Genomic DNA, 23,775 nt, shown 5'->3' with positions numbered 1-23,775 from the left:
CGTGTGAATCACAGCTTAATCTACACAACATGTAAATGATGGCTTCCTCTACGTGTGAATCACAGCTTAATCTACACAACATGTAAATGACGGCTTCCTCAACACATGTGAATCACAGCTTAATCTACACAACATGTAAATGATGGCTTCCTCAACACATGTGAATCACAGCTTAATCTACACAACATGTAAATTACGGCTTCCTCTACGTGTGAATCACAGCTTAATCTACACAACATGTAAATGATGGCTTCCTCAACACTTGTGAATCACAGCTTAATCTACACAATATGTAAATGATGGCTTCCTCTACGTGTGAATCACAGCTTAATCTACACAACATGTAAATGATGGCTTCCTCTACGTGTGAACCACAGCTTAATCTACACAACATGTAGATGACGGCTTCCTCAAAACATGTGAATCACAGCTTAATCTACACAACATGTAAATGACGGCTTCCTCTATGTGTGAATCACAGCTTAATCTACACAACATGTAAATGATGGCTTCCTCAACACATGTGAATCACAGCTTAATCTACACAGCATGTAAATGACGGCTTCCTCTACGTGTGAATCACAGCTTAATCTACACAACATGTGAATGATGGCTTCCTCTACGTGTGAATCACAGCTTAATCTAGACAACATGTGAATGACGGCTTCCTCTACGTGTGAATCACAGCTTAATCTACACAACATGTAAATGATGGCTTCCTCAACACATGTGAATCACAGCTTAATCTACACAACATGCAAATGACGGCTTCCTCTACGTGTGAATCACAGCTTAATCTACACAACATGTAAATGACGGCTTCCTCTACATGTGAATCACAGCTTAATCTACACAACATGTAAATGACGGCTTCCTCTACATGTGAATCCCAGCTTAATCTACACTACATGTGAATGACGGCTTCCTCAACACATGTGAGTCACAGCTTAATCTACACAACATGTGAATCACAGCTTCCTGCACACAACACACATGTGAATCATGGCTTAATGCACACAACATGTGAATCAGCCGCCTTCATGAACACACGTGAATGATGGCTTCCTCAACACATGTGAATCACAGCTTAATCTACATAACATGTGAAGCATGCCTTAATGCACACATGTGAATCACGGCTTAATCTACACAACATGTGAATCACGGCTTCATGCACACATGTGAATCACAGCTTCATGACCATGATATGTGAATCACCGCTTCATGAACATACACATGAATCATGGCTTCATGAACACAACATGTGATTCACGGATTCATACACACAACAACATGTCTCACACGTACTTCCTTCTTTTTTATTATTTTATCTCCTCACACTTTCTTGTGCTTTTTCCAATCCCATCCCCCCTCTTCGCCCCCCCCCCCCCTCAATTCCAACTGCTTATTGCAATGGATTCAAGCAAACATTCATAGAAGTGATAGAGACGTTCATGTGTGTGTAGATGATTCCTGGAGGTGATAGAGACGTTCACGTGTGTAGAGGATTCATGGAGGTGATAGAGACGTTCATGTGTGTAGAGGATTCATGGAGGTGATAGAGACGTTCATGTGTGTACAGACGATTCATGGAGATGACAGAGACGTTCATGTGTGTAGAGGATTCATGGAGGTGATCGAGACGTTCACGTGTGTAGAGGATTCATGGAGGTGATGGAGACATTCATGTGTGTAGAGGATTCAAGAATGCGATGGAGACATTCATGTGTGTGCAGACGATTCATGGAGGTGATGGAGGCGTTCACGTGTGTAGAGGATTCATGGAGGTGAAAGAGGCGTTCATGTGTGTAGAGGATTCATGGAGGTGATAGAGACGTCCACGTGTGTGTAGAGGATTCAGGGAGGTGATGGAGGCGTTCACGTGTGTGTAGAGGATTCATGGAGGTGATAGAGACGTTCATGTGTGTACAGACGATTCATGGAGGTGAAAGAGGCGTTCATGTGTGTAGAGGATTCATGGAGGTGATAGAGACGTCCACGTGTGTGTAGAGGATTCAGGGAGGTGATGGAGGCGTTCACGTGTGTGTAGAGGATTCATTGAGGTGATAGAGACGTTCACGTTTGTGTAGAGGATGCAAGAATGTGATAGAGACGTTCACGTGTGTGTAGATCATTCATGGAGGTGATAGAGACGTTCACGTTTGTGTCGATGATTCTTGGAGGGGATGGAGACGTTCACGTATGTGTAGATGATTCTTGGAGGTGATAGAGATGTTCATGTGTGTGTAGAGGATTCGAAGAGGTGATAGGGCGATCAGGTGTGTGTGTGGATTGACCGGTGATTCATGCTGCTCAGAACCTCCATTCAAATCCCAGATATCCATTTTCTATCGGTGACCTTCAAATTCACATGAGAGTATATTGATTATCTATTTGTCATGGCAGGTGATTCATGTATAAACTCCACTCTGACCTCTGAGCCTTAGATCACTGTAAATAAATAAATAATAATTACATTTCTACCATGATGGATCGAGCAAGAAATGAAACAGGAGTGAGTAAAACAAGGCTTCACTTATTTGGATACATAAATGTAAATCGTTCCCACAAATGTCTCAAACTTACCGCAAGATGAAACCTCCAAGCATCACTCCTGGCAGTTTCTTCACGCTTATCAACACCTCATCACCTGTCATGAAGACCCGTTCTGGAAAGCTGAACACAAGCCCAAGTTTTGTTCTTTGCTCCACCATGCTGGATTGAGGTTGAGATGACAATGTTAAAGAGCCGAGTACTTTCCTAGAGCCAAAGCCGTGGGTCCTGGAATTACAGTCTCCTGGAATATCAGCGGACCTTAACTCGTATGTCAGTGTGAAAAGATGTGGCTTGTCGCTCCGTGGTTGGAACCACATGCCGGGCAGGTTTAACCGTGCTAGGCACAGACCTGGAGCTTGAGTTAGACTACATGTGGATGTGATGTGGTACAAGAGACCAGATGAAGCGTGGAGTCGTACACAGGGCAGTCTCCGCAGGGTGATGTGATCATCCCAATCTCGTCCAATCACGTGGAACAGAACCTGCACAAGCGTGTTTTGGAGCACTCCTTTCACAATTGGTCTTTTTCATTCATAAAATGTTACATTAACAGAAGTTCATTTCAAATAAAAAATGATAATCTCCTTATTGTTTTTTTCTGCAGGGTCGAAGGGCCGTGGAGAACTGTGAAATGCACACACACATGTGCGCGCACGCACACATATACATACACACACACACACACACACACACGCAGTTATGAAATCAAGTCGAGACCTCGTTTCCAGATATGAGGCTTTATTGAAATCTATCTCCACATCTATCTATATATATAAAACACAGTTTGTGTGTGTGTGTGTGTGTGTGTGTGTGTGTGTGTGTGTGTGTGTGTGTGTGTGTGTGTGTGTGTGTGTGTGTGTGTGTGTGTGTGTGTAATGTTACCGATAGACCCCAAAACGGAGAGGCTCACGTGCTTCATATTTGGCATAGACATGGCCATTGAGCCTGGGACGAACATGGCCGAGACAATATTTGACGAGATCCATATTTTTTATTCATATTTACCTCAGCGCATTTCAGCGAAGTACCCGCTAATCTCAGCCAGTGCGAGCAGCTCGCTGATTCGCTCAGAGCGATCACGTGATGTTCCATCCCGTCACACGTTTGCACGTAATTCAGGGCGAAAAGCCATTGCATTTTTTCACCTTTATGCGATCGTGTTTTGTGTCGATTTTGTGCGATATGAATTAAATTTTAATTCATATTTCGTGTTTACGAATTCGAATACGAAGGATTTCCCCTTTCCCCTTTCGATTTCGAATATGAATTGAATACTAGCTTGAGTCGAGAGGGCGAATGTACGGGTTGGGAATGTGCGGGTCTCCCTTCCCCCGTCCGGCAACGCCGGTACTGGAGGGCGTGGGTCACAGGATCGGTGAGTCTCCAAAAGCCGCTTCGTGCTCTTTCGAAGATGCAGGACGATGTCGCGATTGTTGTGCTGCTCTCCGACCATGAGAACTGCAACGTCATTGTTGACTGGCCCTCCCCTTCCCCCTCCCCCATCCGTCCTCCCCCTCCCTTCCCCCTCCATCCTCCCCCTCCCTTCCCCCTCCATCCTCCCCCTCCCTCCCCCCTCCACCCTACCCCTTCTCCCCTCCCCCTCCCCCCCCTCCCCCTCCCTTCCCCCCCTCCCATTTCCCCCTTCCCCCTCCCCCTCCCCTTTCCCCCTCCCCCCTCCCCCCTCCCCTCCACTCCCCCTCCCCCCTCCCCTCCATCCCCCCCCCTCCCCCCTGCCCCTCGCCCCTCGTCCCTCCCCCTCCCCCCTCCCACCCCCTCACCCTCCCATCCCTCACCCTCCCCCCTCCCCCCCTCCTCCCCCCCTCATATTTACTTTGTCTGACCGCTCGTCTCAGTAGAGCCGGACCGAACTCCGCCAACCAAAAGGATAGCGCTTGTACACTAGCACTACGTCGCTGGAATTGAAACAAGCGCTCGTGTGGTGTTTCATTTGTAGCTGTACACAGCAGTGACTGCATAGTGTGCAGTGCATCAGACGGTATGCGCTCCCACTGCTGCAGAGGCAAACCACGCGACTTCAAGCTCATGGAGACGGCTCTCCAAATAATCCCGTTATACCGTTCCACCAGGCCATTGCCTTGAGGATTGTACGCCGTGGTATGGCTGGAGGCTACACCTTGATCCTGGAGAAACTTCTTAATCTCTCGAAACAAAAAGGCCATACCTATATCCAAGTGAACAAAAGCAGGGTATCCGAACAGTAAAAACAATTGCCAAAAACATTCAATCACCATTGCAGATGACATGTCGACACACGGAAAAGCGAACTGAAATTGGGAGTACTCGTCAACAACAGTAAGAATCTATCGGCATGTCCATGCAGCAGGCAACGGGCCTTTGTGAAATCCACATTCAGATGCTCCCAAGGCCTTCTGGCATGAATCAGAGTTCCCATAGGCGGTTTATAAAAACTTGGTTTAACTTCGGCGCACACTGAGCATATCTTACAAAGATGCCGGACGTCATCGATAAGAAAATGCAGATTCCTACTCCTCATGAAGTGAGCCAATCAAGTGACCCCTGGATGGCAAAGCGATTCATTTATATCACGCAACTCGCCGGTGGTCATTCCAGAACAGACCGGTCGAGATAGAGCGTCAGTAGCCAGATTATCTCATCCCGATCTATACACAATGTCAAAGCTAAAGTTGGCTAATTCAACGCGCCAGCGAGCGATCTTCTCATTTTTAATTTTCTGCGCATGCCGACTGTCATATGAAAGCGACGGACTGCTGGTCCATGATCAACTGAAAATGTTTACCTCGTAGGAAATGGCGCCACTGTCTGACTGCTTCTACAATTGCATAAGCTTCCTTCTCAATGGCAGAATGTCGCTTCTCACTATCAGACAAGGTCCTGGAAAAGAAAGCGACCGGCCTTCCCGCTTGATTGAGTGTCGCTGCGATAGTGCTGTCCAAGGTATCTGTCTCAACCATGAAAGGAACAGACTCGTCAATCGAGGTCACAACAGCACCAGCTATATCGTCTTTCAGTTGTTGAAAGGCAGCCTTAGCGGCCAAGGTTAGCGGAAAGTTTTTACATTCTACCAGTGGTCTGATCTTCTCTGAAAAACTTGGGACCCACTTGGAATAATGAGCAAACAACCCCATGGCTCTACGTAACGCAGCACGATCAACAGGAGGGGCCATATCGAGCAAAGGTTGCAGCCGAGCCGAATCAGGTCGTATCTCCCCTCCGGTCACGGTGTACCCCAAGAGATCCACTGTTTTGACGGAATAGCTACACTTCTCCTCGTTGAAGGTCAGATTATATTTCTGAGCCACGTCCAAAAACCAATGTAAGTTCGAATAATGATGCACCTGATCTCGGCCGCAAACTGTGACATTGTCAACGTACACAAATACATATTTTAGTTGTTCTCTGGATATAATGTCATCAATCGCCCGTTGGAAGCACGAAACCCCGTTAGTTACCCCAAAGGGAATCCGACAAAATTGATACAACCGCTGACCAGATTCGAAGGCGGTGTAGGGGTGATCTGTCTCCCTGATAGGTATCTGGTGATAAGCACTTCGAAGGTCAAAGGTGCTAAATACCCTGAAGGTAGCTACCTCCCTGACCATGTCGTCCATCTTGGGGAGCGGGTATGCTTCAAGTTGGGTAAATCGATTGATCGTTTAAGAATAATCGATGGGCATTCACTTCCGGTGATTAGGATTATTGACTACTTGCACTTGAGCCCTCCAAGGCGAGCTGCTCGGTTCAATAATACCCTCCCACAGCAGCTGCTTCGTCTCATCCGTGATAAATTGAGCATCTGGGAGTGAGTATCGCCTCGACTTCACAGTAATCGGACGGCAATTTGGTGTCAGACACAAGAACAGCGGGGGTGGGTCAACAGACATTTCCGCCAAACTACATACCGAGAAGTTTTAGTGGGTTGTTCATGATTGAATCGCATCTCCAAACGCATGTGCCGATTCAAAAAGTCATGACCAAGGAGAACGTCGGAGCACAGATTCGGCAATACCATCATCTTAACATCCGAGTACAGTATCTCATTAGCTACCACGTTCACGACACATAACCATTTTGAGCTTTTCCATAGGGCCGTTGAGGCCATGTACATGCGCTGAGTGGCAGGGAACAGTGGACCAGCAGTGTCTGCGAACAAGATCCTGGCTGACGTAACTTTCACTTCCCCCAGTGTCGATCAAAGCGTCAGCTGCTTCACGGTTGATCACCACAGGAATCACAGCCCTCGCCAACCACAGGAGCCGTCCTGGATGCACGTGTGCCCGCGAGCGTTGTTCGTCTGGCCTTAGTTGATAGACAGACTTTGGCAAAGTGTCCTTTCTTCCCACAAATGTTGCACAGCGGGTAGCGAGCTGGACATTGGCACCTCGGATGTCTGCGATTTCCCCAAAATAAACATTTGCCCATCGTTGCAGCAGGAGTCGTGGCAGCCGTGGTAATCGAGCTGCTCTCCTCTGCATCCGGACTCTCGCCGAGGGAATCCTGGCAAGCGGCATGCGACAGACAACCTGGCCAGCGGCATGCGACGGACAACGTTGCCCAATGGCGGACACCGCTTCTGAGCATTTCTCGGCGGTTGCAGCACTCGCCGTCAGATATTGTTGTCCGTATGACTCAGATCAGATCTGGGCCAGCTGCAGAACCCGAACCTGTTCGTATGCAACCTAAAAGGTCATAGCCTTGTTCTTTAGCATCCACTGACGATTGGAGACCAGAAATGAAAGTATCTCACATTAGATAATCGGTACCCTCGATGGCCGTCCGATCCAGCATGCTGCCGAGTTGTCGTAACTCCTGCGTATACTGCTCCAAAGTCTCAGTCGGCTCTTGCCTGCACATAGTGAGCAGATGTCGTGCATAGACAGCGCTTCATGGTTTTACATAGAGTGCTCGTAGGGCCGTTACAGAATCGGCATAGGTATCACAGTGGGAGAAATAGTCAAAGACAGTGCTGGACACATTGCAAATGAGGACATTCAACTTCTGTTGGTCCGTGACGTTTGGTACGGCTTCCAAGTAGAGTTACTAAGGATCGTAACCAGTGTGTCAAGTGGCGCTCGGCATTGCTGGCATTCGGGTCTCCATCGAATCTCTCCGGTTTGAGAAGTTTGTCCATGGCAATTGAGTGTCGAGATAAGATTTCAATAAATTGTTATGAAATTAAGTCGAGGCCTCGTTTCCAGAATGAGGCTTTATTGAAATCTATCTCCACATACCCTATAACACAGAATAAAAACATACTGTTAGAACTCCAGAGAAAGAACGTAATAGCATTTACCACTAATCTATAAGCAAGCGAATTGGTATTTAGCATTCCTCTTCATACCTTACTCAAGTGTCTGCTCACAGAATGCAGAAACGAAGCCAACAAACTCCTCCTTTTGACACAGCATTCCTTTATATCCACTTCTCAATGCCATCCCACAACCGGATCTTCTTCTTCATATTTCATCACACACATGCACACACATGCACACACACACACACACACACACACACACACACACACACACACACACACACACACACAATGATACGCACACACACACACACACATACACACAATGATACATACACACACACACACACATACACACAATGATATGCACACACACACATGCGCACACACACACACACACACACACACACACACACACACACACAGCTCATCAGGCGACATGATTAGGAGGTTGAAGTTTGCTTTTACTTGTATGACTAATTTTATTCACTGGAGTCACTCAACACGTCATTATTGAGTGAAGTGGATTTTGATTGTTGAACGACAACGAATGAATCTCCTTTTATGTTTCCATCCGACACCGCCATATTAAAGCCAATAAACCCCTAAAGAGGCGACGGAAGGAGTAATCAACACAACAGGCATTTTAAAGGCCATTTTCCCTGCAAGAGCGGGGGTTAGCCTTGCGGTCCCCATGACAATCTTCTCCATTTTGCACTATTTTCTGCATCTCCCCTTGTTAACCCCCTTGCCCACATTTCCTCTTCGACCATCTTTAGCCAAGTCTTTCTCTGTCTTCCCCGTCCTCTACTTCCTTCCACATTCATTTCCATCACTCTTCTCAACCAGTCACTTTCATCCTTCCTCAACACATGACCAAACCATCTCAAACTGTTTCTCTTCAGAGCATCAATCACAGGCTCTATTCCCATCATCTTTCGCAATCATCATTTGGCTTCCTCTCTCTCAACGATACTCCACACATCCACCGAACCATTCGCATTTCCACCCTTTCCAGCCTTCGTTGCTGCTCTACGTTCATTACCCATGTCTTGCTCCCATAAATCATAACACTTCTCACACATGCAGCATACACCTTTCCCTTCAGGTTCAACGAAACTCCCCTCCTCGTCAGCACGCCAGTCAGTTCCCGAAACTTCTTCCATGCACATCTCACTCGAGCAACCGTTGCCGAGTCTGATCCACCTTCTTCATTCAGCATGTCTCCTAGGAAACACAATGTTTTCACACCTTCCAGCTTCACGCCATCTCCAAGATCCAACTCAACATTTCCTCCATCTGCAGCTCCCTCTGTGCACACCTTACACTTGAATGTAGCTGCCACACTGGTTAATTACCCTCTCAAACCACTACATTTTTGATGAACCCACTCAGCGCACATTGTACATTGAATTGAGTTCACTCCGACACCCTTCCTGCACAAAGCACATGGCCACTTCCCAGTTCTTTCCACCTCACCACATGCTTTACCACTTGCCATCACCTTTGTTTTTCCGATATTCACCTTCAGACTTTTCGTCCCCATACATTCCTTCCACTTGTTCATCTCCTCCTTCAGTCCATCCATACTTTCTACAATCAACACCAGATCAACTGCATACAACAAATCCCATGGTAAACCCTCCTTTACGTTCTGAGCCAACACCTCCATCACTGCTACAAATAGTAGTGGACTTAGTACCGAACCCTGATGCACTCCCACCTTCACCTCAAACACACCACTGTTCCCGTCCTTCGTCCTTACAGCTGTGCGCGCTCTTTTGTACATTGCCATCACTACTCTGATCAACCATTCCTCCACTCCTAACTTCCTCAATGCCCATGTCACGACTTCACGTGGAACCCTATCGAATACTTTCTCCAGATCAACAAACCCAAGAAACAACATCTTCCTCTTCTCCATGTACTTCTCCTACAACTGCCTCACAATAAAAAGCGCGTCTGTCGTTCCTCTTCCTGGCATAAATCCAAACTGCATTTCGTCAATCTTCACTTTCTTCCTTATTCTCTCTCCAATCTCTCCAACACCCTTTCCAATACCTTCATTCCATGCTCCAATAACTTTATCGCCCGATACGAGCCACAGTCCAGAGGGTCACCTTTCCCCTTGTATAGAGGGACGAGGGTACTCAGTTCCCAATCCACTGGAATGCAGCCTTCTTTCACCACCAGATTGCAGATCTCTGTCATTCTCTTCACACCCCAATTTCCCGCTGCTTTCAACATATGTCCCACAACTCCCGTCGGCCCGCCCACTTTTCTACTCTTCATTGTTTTAATCGCTTCCTCAACTTCCTTCTCGGTTATCTTCTCTGCCGGTCCTAAAACTGGGTTACTCTCTATGTTGCCATCCCATTCATTCTCTGCATTCAACAGTATTTCCATATATCTCTTCGATCTTCCTTTAATTCCATCTGGGTGCACAACGATTTGTCCCACTTCATCCTTCAAGCAACTCACCCCCATCACATCACACCTCTCTTTCGCTATCTGCTTTGCAATCCTGAATACTGCTCTCTGACCCTCTTCCAAATCCAAGCGTTCTCCGAACATTTTCCTACATGCCTCCTGCGCCTTTGCTACCTTTTCTTTTCAGCCTTCTTGGCTGCCTTTTAACTTTCATGCTCTTCCTTTTCTGCCCCCGTACCCTTCGCCTTCTGCCACTCATTGAACTTCTTCCTCTTCTCGTCAATCTTCTTTCCAACTTCATCATCCCACCACCATGTTTCCGAGTGCCTCGGTGGTCCTTTTGTCTATCCACATACCTCACCAACGGCTCCCAACAGACTATCTTTCATTGACATCCAACCACGTTCAAGCTCAACCACATCATCCTCGACCCTACTCAGCCTCTCTTTTAATGCCTCCCTTACTGTCACCTCTTTCAACCTCCACACCTTCATTCTCGGTTGGTACTTCACCCGCCGAGCTCTCCTCGCACCTTTCAACCTTATGTCGCAGACAACCAAGTGGTGCCATGAAACAGCCTCCTCCCCCAGGATCACTTTTGTGTCCCGGAGGTGCCCCCTATCTCGCCTACGCACCATCAGGTAGTCAACGGTTGTCGTCGACCCACCTGACGTGTATGTAACAAGCTTATTATCCTCTTTCTGGAACTGAGTATTACAAATCAACAAATCAGCTCCATCAGCAAACTCCAAAATCCTTTCAGCTTCTCCATTTCTCACACCATATCCGTAACCCCATGAACTCCCTCAAAACCATCCATACTCCTTCCCACATGTCCATTTAGGTCTCCTCCTACCACAACAACTTCCTCATCTTTCACGTTTTCCATCAGCTTCTCTATCGCACACCAGAACTTGTCCTTCTCTTCATCGCTCCGACCAACCTGCGGAGCATATCCCGAGATGACGTTCACCAAGAGCTTTCCAATCATCATTTTCACCATCATCAACCTTTCACTCAGTCTCGTCACACTCACCACACTGTCTACAAACTCCTCAGAAAACAGGACACCAACACCATTCACGCCCTCCGGGCACCCTTGCCACACAAACTTGTATTTCTGTCCCTGCCTACCCTTCACCATTCTCACACCACTTTCCTTCCATCTTGTCTCCTGCACACAACATATGTCCACTCTTCTTCTGACCAATACTTCCACCACTTCTGCTGATCTCCCTGTCATTGTCCCTACATTCCATGTCCCAAACCTCAGAAACCGATCTCCACTTCGGGCTGTACCCTGCGCATATGTAGTTGTAATTGTCATAGTTCTCTTTTTGAGGCAATGTTTTTATGGCCGGATGCCCTTCCTGACGCCAACCCTCTTAGTCGTCTTTTACGACACGCAGGGATACGATGTACCTATTCTGACCATGGTACACACTGGGAAACGTTTAAAACATGGAAATTCTTGGATTTGAGAAAGGAGCAGAGGCGGAAGAAAAACGAGATACAGGGGGTGGGGCACAAGTCGAGACGAGGAGGAGAGCGAACAAGCACGTGTCCGGGCGGAGAGAAATAATCAATATAGAATTCTTTGTCTATCCGTTTGTCCTGTTTTTAAAAACGCCGGACAAAGGGTAAGATGCCCGCGAGAGGCAGGGGGGAGAAAAGAAAATCAAAGAAACAAGCAAATACGATGAAGGAAAGAACTTACACTCACAAAACACCGACGGGGGGAAGGGAACCCGGAAAGACCAGGCCACGCACGACGCGCGAATAAAAAACGACCAATCACACACAAATCCGCAACAACCACAAAACCAAAACTAAACAGAAACACACAACAACAAAACAACCAGCGGAAACCCGACAAAGACACGAATGGGAAAACACTCAAACTTCGATGCCGTGGAGAGATCGAAGCAAGCCTCGTTGCCCGAGGGACCGGAGGGGATAATCCTGCTATGAATTTGCAATTGGTCACTGGTGTGGCGATAATTTCTTTCGGCGTGCTGGTTATGATGATTATGGTGTCTAAACCATGTGATGATGGTGTTTAAACCAGGTAATGAAGTCTAAACCAGAACAAAATAAATCTCACTTGCATTTAAAACACAATGACGTGTTATAATTTAAGTCGGTTGTTGATTACTCCTTCCACCCGGTGTGTACCCCGGTTTAGAATAGGTACACCGTATCCCTGCGTGTCGTAAGATCGACTAAAAGGGTTGGCGTCAGGAAGGGCATCCGGCCATAAAAACATTGCCTCCAAAAGAGAACCATGACAATCACAACTAGATATGGGCAGGGTACAGCCCGAAGTACCCCGTGGGGGACCCCACCCCCTCTCGTCAAAACTCAAGGTGGGGAACCCGATCGAAGCAACGGTGGAAATCACTCCATTTATGACGACGAAAAGTCTGATGCCCGACGTGGAGATCGGTTTCTGAGGTTTGGGACATGGAATGTAGGGACAATGACAGGGAGATCAGGAGAAGTGGTGGAAGTATTGGTCAGAAGAAGAGTGGACATATGTTGTGTGCAGGAGACGAGATGGAAGGGAAGTGGTGTGAGAATGGTAAAGGGTAGGCAGGGACAGAAATACAAGTATGTGTGGCAAGGGTGCCCGGAGGGCGTGAATGGTGTTGGTGTCCTGTTTTCTGAGGAGTTTGTAGACAGTGTGGTGAGTGTGACTAGAGTGAGTGATAGGTTGATGATGGTGAAAATGATGATTGGAAAGCTCTTGGTGAACGTCATCTCGGGATATGCTCCGCAGGTTGGTCGAAGCGATGAAGAGAAGGACAAGTTCTGGTGTGCGATAGAGAAGCTGATGGAAAACGTGAAAGATGAGGAAGTTGTTGTGGTGGGAGGAGACCTGAATGGACATGTGGGAAGGAGTATGGACGGTTTTGAGGGAGTTCTTGGGGGTTACGGATATGGTGTGAGAAATGGAGAAGGTGAAAGGATTTTGGAGTTTGCTGATGGAGCTGATTTGTTGATTTGTAATACTCAGTTCCAGAAAGAGGATAATAAGCTTGTTACATACACGTCAGGTGGGTCGACGACAACTGTTGACTACCTGATGGTGCGTAGGCGAGATAGGGGGCACCTCCGGGACACAAAGGTGATCCCGGGGGAGGAGGCTGTTTCACAGCACCACTTGGTTGTCTGCGACATAAGGGTGAAAGGTGCGAGGAGAGCTCGGCGGTGAAGTACCAACCAAGAATGAAGGTGTGGAGGTTGAAAGAGGTGACAGTAAGGGTGGCATTAAAAGAGAGGCTGAGTAGGGTAGAGGATGATGTGGTTGAGCTTGAAAGTGGTTGGATGTCAATGAAAGCTAGTCTGTTGGGAGACGTTGGTGAGGTATGTGGATGTTGAGCTGTAAGGACGAAGGACGGGAACAGTGGTGAGTTTGAGGTGAAGGTGGGAGTGCATCAGGGGTCCGTACTAAGTCCACTACTATTTGTAGTTGTGATGGAGGTGCTGGCTCAGAACGTAAAGGAGGGTTTACCGTGGGAGTTGTTGTATGCAGATGATCTGGTGTTGATTGCGGAAAGTATGGATGGACTGAAGGAAAAGATGAACAAGTGGAAGGAATGTATGGAGACAAAAGGTCTGAAGGTGAATATCGGAAAGACGAAGGTGATGGCAAGTGGTAAAGCATGTGGTGAGGTGGAAAGAACTGGGAAGTGGCCGTGTGCTGTGTGCAGGAAGGGTGTCGGAGTGAACTCCATTCAATGTACAATGTGCGCTGAGTGGGTTCATCAAAAATGTAGTGGTCTGAGAGGGTCATTTACCAGTGTGGCAGCTACATTCAAATGTAAGGTGTGCACAGAGGGAGCTGCAGATGGAGGAAATGTTGAGTTGGATCTTGGAGACGGCGTGAAGCTGGAAGGTGTGAAAACATTTTGCTACCTCGGAGACATGCTGAATGGAGAAGGTGGATCAGACTCGGCAACGGTTGCTCGAGTGAGATGTGCATGGAAGAAGTTTCGGGAACTGAGTGGCGTGCTGATGAGGAGGGGAGTGTCGCTGAAGCTGAAGGGAAAGGTGTATGCTGCATGTGTGAGAAGTGTTATGATTTATGGGAGCGAGACATGGGTAATGAACATCGAGCAGCAACGAAGGCTGGAAAGGGTGGAAATGCGAATGGTTCGATGGATGTGCGGAGTATCGTTGAGAGAGAGGAAGACAAATGATGAATTGCGAAAGATGATGGGAATATTGCCTGTGATTGATGCTGTGAAGAGGAACAGGTTGAGATGGTTTGGTCATGTGTTGAGGAAGGATGAAAGTGACTGGGTGAGAAGAGTGATGGAAATTATTGTAGAAGGAAGTAGAGGACGGGGAAGACCGAGAAAAACTTGGCTAAAGATGGTGGAAGAAGAAATGCGGGCAAGGGGGTTAACAAGGAGAGATGCAGAAAATAGGGCAAAATGGAGAAGATTGTCATGGGGACCGCAAGGCTAACCCCCGCTCAAGCAGGGAAAATGGCCTTAAAATGCATGTTGTGTTGTTGTTGATTATCCCCTCCATTTCCCAAGGTCATTACCCACAGTTACCCCCATTATCCCCTCCATTTCCGACGGTCATTACCCACAGTTACTCCCATTATCCCACTCCATTTCTGAAGGTCGTTTCCCACAGTTACTCCCATTATCCCACTCCATTTTTGAAGGTCATTACCTCCAGTTACCCCCATTATCCCACTCCATTTCTGAAGGTCATTACCCACAGTTACTCCCATTATCCCACTCCATTTCCGAAGGTCATTAACCACAGTTACTCCCATTATCCCACTCCATTTCTGAAGGTCATTAGCCCCAGTTACTCCCATTATCCCCTCCATTTCCCAAGGTCATTACCCCCAGTTTCTCCCATTATCCCCTCCATTTCCCAAGGTCATTACCCACAGTTACTCCCATTATTCCACTCCATTTCTGAAGGTCATTACCAAGAGTTACCCCCATTATCCCCTTTCATTTCTGAAGGTCGTTTCCCACAGTTACTCCCATTATCCCACTCCATTTCTGAAGGTCATTACCCACAGTTACTCCCATTATCCCATTCCATTTCTGAAGGTCGTTTCCCACAGTTACTCCCATTATCCCACTCCATTTTTGAAGGTCATTACCTACAGTTACCCCCATTATCCCACTCCATTTCTGAAGGTCATTACCCACAGTTGACATGGGAAGACCCAATATGATTGAAATTTTACATTGAAGGTCAGTCAGGTCGTTACCTTGCGACATCTTCATACGGACCACACCATAGTAAAACATGCACCTGCAGGTTCATGGTATCATTTCATCTTTGGTGTGTTGTCCCAATATTTTAGGTTGTCCAAATATTTTAGGTTGTCCCAATATTTTAGGTTGTCCCAATATTTTAGGTTGTCCCAATATTTTAGGTTGTCCCAATATTTTAGATTGTCCCAATATTTTAGGTTGTCCCAATATTTTAGGTTGTCCCAATATTTTAGGTTGTCCCAATATTTTAGGTTGTCCCAATATTTTAGGTTGTCCCAATATTTTAGGTTGTCCCAATATTTTAGGTTGTCCCAATATTTTAGGTTGTCCCAATATTTTAGGTTGTCCCAATATTTTAGGTTGTCCCAATATTTTAGGTTGTCCCAATATTTTAGGTTGTCCCAATATTTTAGGTTGTCCCAATATTTTAGGTTGTCCCAATATTTTAGGTTATCCCAATATTTTAGGTTATCCCAATATTTTAGGTTATCCCAATGTTTTAGGTTGTCCCAATATTTTAGGTTGTCCCAATATTTTAGGTTATCCCAATATTTTAGGTTATCCCAATATTTTAGGTTATCCCAATATTTTAGGTTGTCCCAATATTTTAAGTTGTCCCAATATTTTAGGTTGTCCCAATATTTTAGGTTGTCCCAATATTTTAGGTTGTCCCAATATTTTAGGTTGTCCCAATATTTTAGGTTGTCCCAATATTTTAGGTTGTCCCAATATTTTAGGTTGTCCCAATATTTTAGGTTGTCCCAATATTTTAGGTTGTCCCAATATTTTAGGTTGTCCCAATATTTTAGGTTATCCCAATATTTTAGGTTGTCCCAATATTTTCGGTAAAATGGTGAATAAATGAGGTCACAATTTCAGACTGAGAAATACACAAGATGGTTCACCTGTCCCCGAATGACACGTTTACCATTAAACAAATCAGACACAGAGAGGGTGGAAATACACTGGTACCTCGACGTATGGCTTTTCAGGCCAGGCTTCATGACTCAGCACCACTCCGTGCACACGGCCAGGTAAGCCGTCCGGTAGGTCTCCGGTGGCCCGTGCCGGGACAGGTTGCTCTGCCGATAAGGAAGCCAAGGAAACGCGGACGAGTGGAGGTCCAGCCTTGCTCACCCCCTTTTGGCCCAGCAATGCAAATGGAACCTTGGACAGTAGAACGGAAATGTGTTGGATGGAGTACAGGAAGTATAATCAGGAATAACAAACAAAACAGTTGTTTCCCATTAAAGATGTATTGGGATACCACATCAAGTCCTTATGGGATTCAATCATCCACTGGAAGAGGTTCAGTCTCTTGATCCTCTCAGCCTCAACATCAGTCATGACCACATCATCATCACCTCACCATCAGCCATGACCACATCCTCATCACCTCACCATCACCATCAGCCATGACCACATCCTCATCACCTCACCATCAGCCATGACCACATCCTCATCACCTCACCATCAGCCATGACCACATCCTCACCATCACCTCACCATCAGCCATGACCACATCCTCATCACCTCACCATCAGCCATGACCACATCCTCATCACCTCAACATCAGCCATGACCACATCCTCATCACCTCACCATCAGCCATGACCACATCCTCATCACCTCACCATCACCCATGACCACATCCTCATCACCTCACCATCAGCCATGACCACATCCTCACCATCACCATCAGCCATGACCACATCCTCACCATCACCTCACCATCACCATCAGCCATGACCACATCATCATCATCACCTCACCATCAGCCATGACCACATCCTCATCACCTCACCATCAGCCATGACCACATCCTCATCACCTCACCATCAGCCATAGCCACATCCTCACCATCACCTCACCATCACCATCAACCATGACCACATCATCATCACCTCACCATCAGCCATGACCACATCCTCATCACCTCACCATCAGCCATGACCACATCCTCACCATCACCTCACCATCACCATCAGCCATGACCACATCATCATCATCACCTCACCATCAGCCATGACCACATCCTCATCACCTCACCATCAGCCATGACCACATCCTCATCACCTCACCATCAGCCATAGCCACATCCTCACCATCACCTCACCATCACCATCAACCATGACCACATCATCATCACCTCACCATCAGCCATGACCACATCCTCATCACCTCACCATCAGCCATGACCACATCCTCACCATCACCTCACCATCACCATCAACCATGACCACATCATCATCACCTCACCATCAGCCATGACCACATCCTCATCACCTCACCATCAGCCATGGCCACATCCTCATCACCTCACCATCAGCCATGACCACATCCTCATCACCTCACCATCAGCCATGACCACATCATCATCACCTCACCATCACCATCAGCCATGACCACATCATCATCATCCTCACCATCACCATCAACCATGACCACATCATCATCATCCTCACCATCACCATCAACCATGACCACATCATCATCATCCTCACCATCACCATCAGCCATGACCACTGTCGTGAAAATCAACCACAGACACGACTTGTCCCTTGGGTAGGTTTAATATCATTTAGATCTGTGGTAACATCCTGTAAAAATACATGCATGCAATAGACATCAGAATCGGAGTATTATAAGGGCAATGTCCGATATCAATAGGCAAAGCAAAACAAAACAAGTGCAGCATATAGGGGCGTACATACCATTCAAACTACAGGACTATATGTCACAGTAAGTGTCGCTGGAGTGTCTTTGCGCCGCGGTTGTCCCGGGTCTTATAGACGCCCCCTTTAGTGGGATAAGCGAGCACTCCTGGGTTCACCTTCAGTAAAATTCCACTACATTCTCCCCGCCGTTAAAACTATACTGCCGCTAGGCAGGTCGCAATCAAGCGTCAGCAATAATCGAATGGGGTACGTCAATCTACGTCAGTCGGTCCACCCGTAGTGGTCGGGGCGGCGAACTACCCTGCCAGTTCGGGTGCGGAGACTACCGGGTACGGCGTCCCCAAGCCCGGAGTCCCCCGCGTCGGAATAGCCGCCGGAGGTGGGTGTCGGAGGGGGCACCCAGAGCCATCAGGCAAGGGAGTAGGCGATGACGGAAGTGACGGCAGTAGTTCCATAGAGGAAGTTTCGGTAGAGTCCATAGACTCGTAGATCGGTTCGTCGATATCCCTGTCGTCGACCCCACAAGGGGCGAGATGACGTACTGAGACCGTAGACTCGCGTCCGTCAGCCGTTAGCACACGGGTATGCTCGGGATTAGCCTGGAGTACCTGCACCTTATCAACGAGGGGGTCGTACTTGCCAGCGCGAACCGCTCATTTGAGATAGGCCGGCCCCGGCTCAGCGAGCCAGCTGCGTAAAGATTGGATACTACCCGAGCTTCTAGGGTGGTGGAACAGTCTTTCATGAGGAGTCTGGTTGGTGGCGGTACATAGGAGAGCCCGGATCGAGTTTAGAGCCGCAGGTAGCGACCACGCCGATTTATCGAGGCCCCGGCCGAGGGTCCTGAGGCTTAGCATGACGGCCCTCCATATAATCCCGTTAAAGCGTTCGATCTGCCCATTCGCCTGGGGCCGGTACGGGGTGGTGTAGCTCGAAGCAACATTATTCTGGAGCAAGTAGCCCCTCACCTCCTGAGACAGGAACACCGCACCCCGATCGGTATGCATGTAGGCCGGATACCCAAACATAGAAAACAAATTCTGTAGGCACCGTATAACCGTGGCAGCCGACATATCCCCACACGTATAAGCAAAGGGGAATCGCGAATACTCATCAACGATAGTGAGCAGGTAATGGGAGTTACTCGACACCGGCAGCGGCCCCTTGAAGTCCATCGCCAAACGCTCCCACGGTCTAGTAGCCTGAACCAGCGTCCCCATAGGAGGGTTGTAAAAACGCGGTTTGAGCTCCGCGCAGACAGTGCAATCACGGCAGATCTGGCGGATGTCCTCAATCGAGTACGGCAGATTCCCCTCGCGCACAAAATGCGCGAAACGCGCTACCCCGGGATGACACATAGTGCCGTGCAAAGTGCGCAGCCCCTCCAAAGTGACAACCCCCGCGCAAGTGGTCGGCCTCGATAAGGCGTCGGCGACCAGGGTTATCCTTCCCCGGGTGGTATTTGATGGTGTAGCAGAAGTCGGCGAGTTCGATACGCCAGCGAGTGATTTTCTCATTCTTAATGCGTTGAGCATGTAAGGTGTCGTACATGAATGCAACGCTTTGTTGGTCCGTGACGATTTGGAAACACCGCCCGAGGAGGAACGGCCGCCATCGCCGAATCGATTCGACGATCGCGTATGCTTCCTTTTCAACAGACGAATGCCTCCGCTCAGCGGAGGTGAGAGTCCGCGAAAAGAAAGCCACAGGGCGTCCCCCTTGGGAGAGAGTCGCCGCTATCGCATGATCCGAGGCATCACTTTCCAAGACGAAAGATGCACTCTCGTCAATTGCCGCTACAGCGGCGCCAGCGATGTCGGCTTTAAGACCCTCGAAGGCCGCCAAGGCGGCCGGGCCCATGGGGAACGTGTCGCAGGCCACGAGGGGGCGGAGCTTCGCGGAGAAAGTTTGCACCCACTTCGAATAGTGGGCGAACAGCCCAAGAGCGCGTTTCAGCGAAGCCCGATCGCTAGGCGGAGCCATATCGAGCAAAACTCGCAGACGCTCCTTATCCGGAGAGACAGAGCCATGGGTCACGGTGTACCCCAGAAGATCTACCGTGCGCAGAGAGTAACGACACTTAGCCGCATTCATGGTTAGGCGATATTTCTGCGCGACCTCGAGGAAGCGTTTCAGATTAGCGTCGTGATGCCCCTGGTCATACCCACAAACCGTAAGATTGTCCAGATAGACAAAGACATCGGTCAAGTTCTCCTTCATAACGAGGTCATCCATAGCCCTCTGAAAACAAGTTACCCCGTTAGTTACCCCAAAGGGGAGTCGAGTGAACTGGTACAACCGTTGACCCGATTCAAAGGCCGTATAGACGCGATCAGCCCTAGAGATGGGGACCTGATGATACGCACTACGCAGATCGAGAGTGCTGTAAACGGAGTACTGGGCCACCTGGCGTACCAGTGCATCCATCCCCAGTAAGGGGTAGGCATCCAGCTGTGTAAAACGATGAATCGTCTGCGAGTAGTCGATTACCATGCACCGGCGATGGGCCTCACTTCGCACTACTAAGACTTGGGCCCGCCACGGCGACCGGCTGGGTTCTATAATACCGTCCTTTAAGAGCAGGGCCGTTTCTTCCGCAATGAATTGCGCGTCTGCGCGAGAGTAGCGGCGCGATTTTACGGCTACAGGGGTACAATCAGTGGTCAGGTTGGGGAACAGCGAAAGAGGCTCCACGTCCATCTGAGCGAGGGCGCACACAGCAAGCGTGTCCGGCCCACCGAAGTCCATTTCCAAACGTCCATGTCGCTTAAGGAAATCGTGTCCTAACAGAACGTCGGCACATAACGCAGGTAACACCATGAGATACACATCGGGGAACGTGCGTCCCTTTATCACAAGTTTCAATCGACATGCCCCTTTTGTGCTCAGCCGAAGGCCTTGGGAGGCCATGAAGATCCGTCGTGTAGTCCCGAGAACCGGCCACCCATGTTGATGCACTAGTCGTTGATAATAAAACTATCCGTAGACCCCGTGTCGATTAAGGCTTGTGACCAAACGCCCTCGACCTTGAGCGGAATGATGGCCTGCGCAAGGCCGGAAGACCCAGCAGGTATTGTGCCGTCCGGGCGAGAAGATCGCGCCTCGCGAGTGGATCCCACCCCAGCTGCAGTTTTCCGGTCATTCGGGCAGCCCGTGGAGGATTCCCGTGACAAGCGCATAGTTGGCCGCGCTGGAGCAGGAGCATGTAAATCATAAAAGCCACTGTCAGAGGACGTTCCCACGCCGGCTGCAGTTTGCCGGTCGTTCGGGCAGCCCGTGGAGGATTCCCGTGACAAGCGCACAGTTGGCAGTTCTGGGGCAAGTGCGTGTAATGCGTAAGAGCCGCCGTCAGATGGCGCTCGCGTCACGCGTAGAGGATCACTGCCATTCTCCGTTTCATGAGCTGGTGCGATAGCGTGTAATTTGTAAAAGCCGCCGTCAGATGGCGCTCGAGTCACGCGTAGAGGATCACTGCCATCCACCGTTCCATGAGCTGGTGCGATAGCGTGTAATTCGTAAAAGCCACCGTCAGATGGCGCTCGAGTCCCGTGCAGCATTCGCTGTGAATCCAGAGGATTTGGCAAAGCAGTACTTCGTTGCTTGTTTGAGGTGGGGGTCCGGACGCCAGCCTTGGCCGATCGCGCCGTGGCCGGTCGTGGTCGCGCCGGTTGTTTAGGCGGCCCGATGTCCCCCATCAAGGTCGAGCGTGCAGCCAGGGGCCCGCGAGGAGGGGAGACGCTCATCAAGGCCGGGCGGGCCGCTCCGCTCGGTGCGCAGTCCGTTGGCTCAGCGATAAGCCCATTCAAGGCCGTGCGGGCGCGCGTACCTCGCACGGACTTTTTGCAGACCTTCGCAAAATGACCCTTGGTGGAGCACAGATGGCATATCGCCTCCCGAGCCGGGCATTCTATGCGGGGGTGCTGCCGATTCCCACAAAAATAACACTTCGCGTACCGTTCAGGCCGTGGCCGGGCAGCGGTAGCGGCAGTCAGGCCGGATGCCGAGTCCGCTTCAAGAGCACCCAGAGACTCGGCCGTGGTCGAGTCCTCCCCCATATCCTCGGCGGTAACCCTCTCTGGTCGCGCGAGTAGAGAAGTCCCCGCCACGACTCGTGAGTGGTCATAAATGGTAGATTGTTCACGGGCATCTGTAAAGACGTGAGCCAGCCATAGTGCCTCCGTAAATGTCAGATCCGGGGTCTCCAAAAGTCGGAGCCTCAAGGCTCCAGAGCTAATTCCAGAGACGAAAGAATCTCGGAGAAGGTCGTCCTGCACTTGCTCGTGGGTCCGTACCTCCTGCACGCAGTCCGCTAGAAGGCGCCGCAGCTCCTGCGCATAGCGATCGATCGATTCCGAGGGTTGTTGTCGCCGCTGAGAGAGCTGATGCCGGCTGTGCACGGCGCTCCGTTTCTTTATGTATAGTCGCTTTAGCTCGGCCAGAGCTGTAGCGTATGTCTCAAAGCGAGCAATGCACCGGTAAACGCGGTGATGGACCTTCGAATGTAACATGGACAGCTTAGCCGCAGCGGTGGGCTCCGGTTCATGCGCGGCGAAGTAATTCTCCAGCGTTTTGAGCCAGTGGGTGAACACCGACCCCGACTCCTCGGCTTGTGCGTCAGCATCGAGAGTCGGTACCGTGATCATCTTGGGTTCAGCCATTTCGTAGATCTAAATGATATTAAATGTCGTGAAAATCAACCACAGACACGACTTGTCCCTTGGGTAAGTTTAATATCATTTAGATCTGTGGTAACATCCTGTAAAAATACATGCATGCAATAGACATCAGAATCGGAGTATTATATGGGCAATGTCCGATATCAATAGGCAAAGCAAAACAAGTGCAGAATATAGGGGCGTACATACCATTCAAACGACAGGACTATATGTCACAGTAAGTGTCGCTGGAGTGGCCTTGCGCCACGGTTGTTCCGGGTCTTATAGACGCCCCCTTTAGTGGGATAAGCGAGCACTCCTGGGTTCACCTTCAGTAAAATTCCACTACAACCACATCATCATCATCCTCACCATCACCATCAACCATGACCACATCATCATCACCTCACCATCACCATCAGCCATGACCACATCACCATCATCATCCTCACCATCACCATCAACCATGACTACATCATCATCATCACCTCACCATCACCATCAGCCATGACCACATCATCATCACATCACCATCAGCCATGACCACATCATCATCACATCACCATCACCATCAGCCATGACCACATCACCATCATCACATCACCATCACCATCAGCCATGACCACATCACCATCATCACCTCACCATCACCATCAACCATGACCACATCACCATCATCACATCACCATCACCATCAACCATGACCACATCACCATCATCACCTCACCATCACCATCAACCATGACCACATCACCATCATCATATCACCATCATCACATCACCATCAGCCATGACCACATCATCATCATCCTCACCATCACTATCAGCCATGACCACATCATCATCACCTCACCATCACCATCAGCCATGACCACATCATCATCACATCACCATCAGCCATGACCACATCATCATCATCATCCTCACCATCACCATCAACCATGACC

General features: G+C 48.9%; 1 protein-coding gene across 1 annotated transcript in view; it reads right to left on the bottom strand.

Annotated features, from left to right (window-relative positions):
- LOC137429122 (transmembrane protein 132E) overlaps nt 1–22,831 on the bottom strand; it is a 101,426-nt gene extending 78,595 nt beyond the window's left edge. Inside the window, exons 1-3 of the mRNA XM_078779524.1 lie at nt 22,466–22,831; nt 16,468–16,710; nt 2,587–3,038 (exon numbers count right to left, since the gene is read on the bottom strand). Of these exons, the coding sequence (XP_078635650.1) occupies nt 2,587–3,038; nt 16,468–16,710; nt 22,466–22,831 (1,061 nt within the window). The remainder of the gene's footprint in view (nt 1–2,586; nt 3,039–16,467; nt 16,711–22,465) is intronic.
- Nucleotides 22,832–23,775: the final 944 nt, after the last annotated feature.

Source organism: Myxine glutinosa, chromosome 6 (genome assembly GCF_964187855.1).
Source record: "Myxine glutinosa chromosome 6, kmMyxGlut1.1, whole genome shotgun sequence".
NCBI classification, from domain to species: Eukaryota; Metazoa; Chordata; class Myxini; order Myxiniformes; family Myxinidae; genus Myxine; species Myxine glutinosa.
The sequence above is the reverse complement of the archived record's forward strand: the minus strand, read 5'-3'. Positions and strand labels throughout refer to the sequence as shown.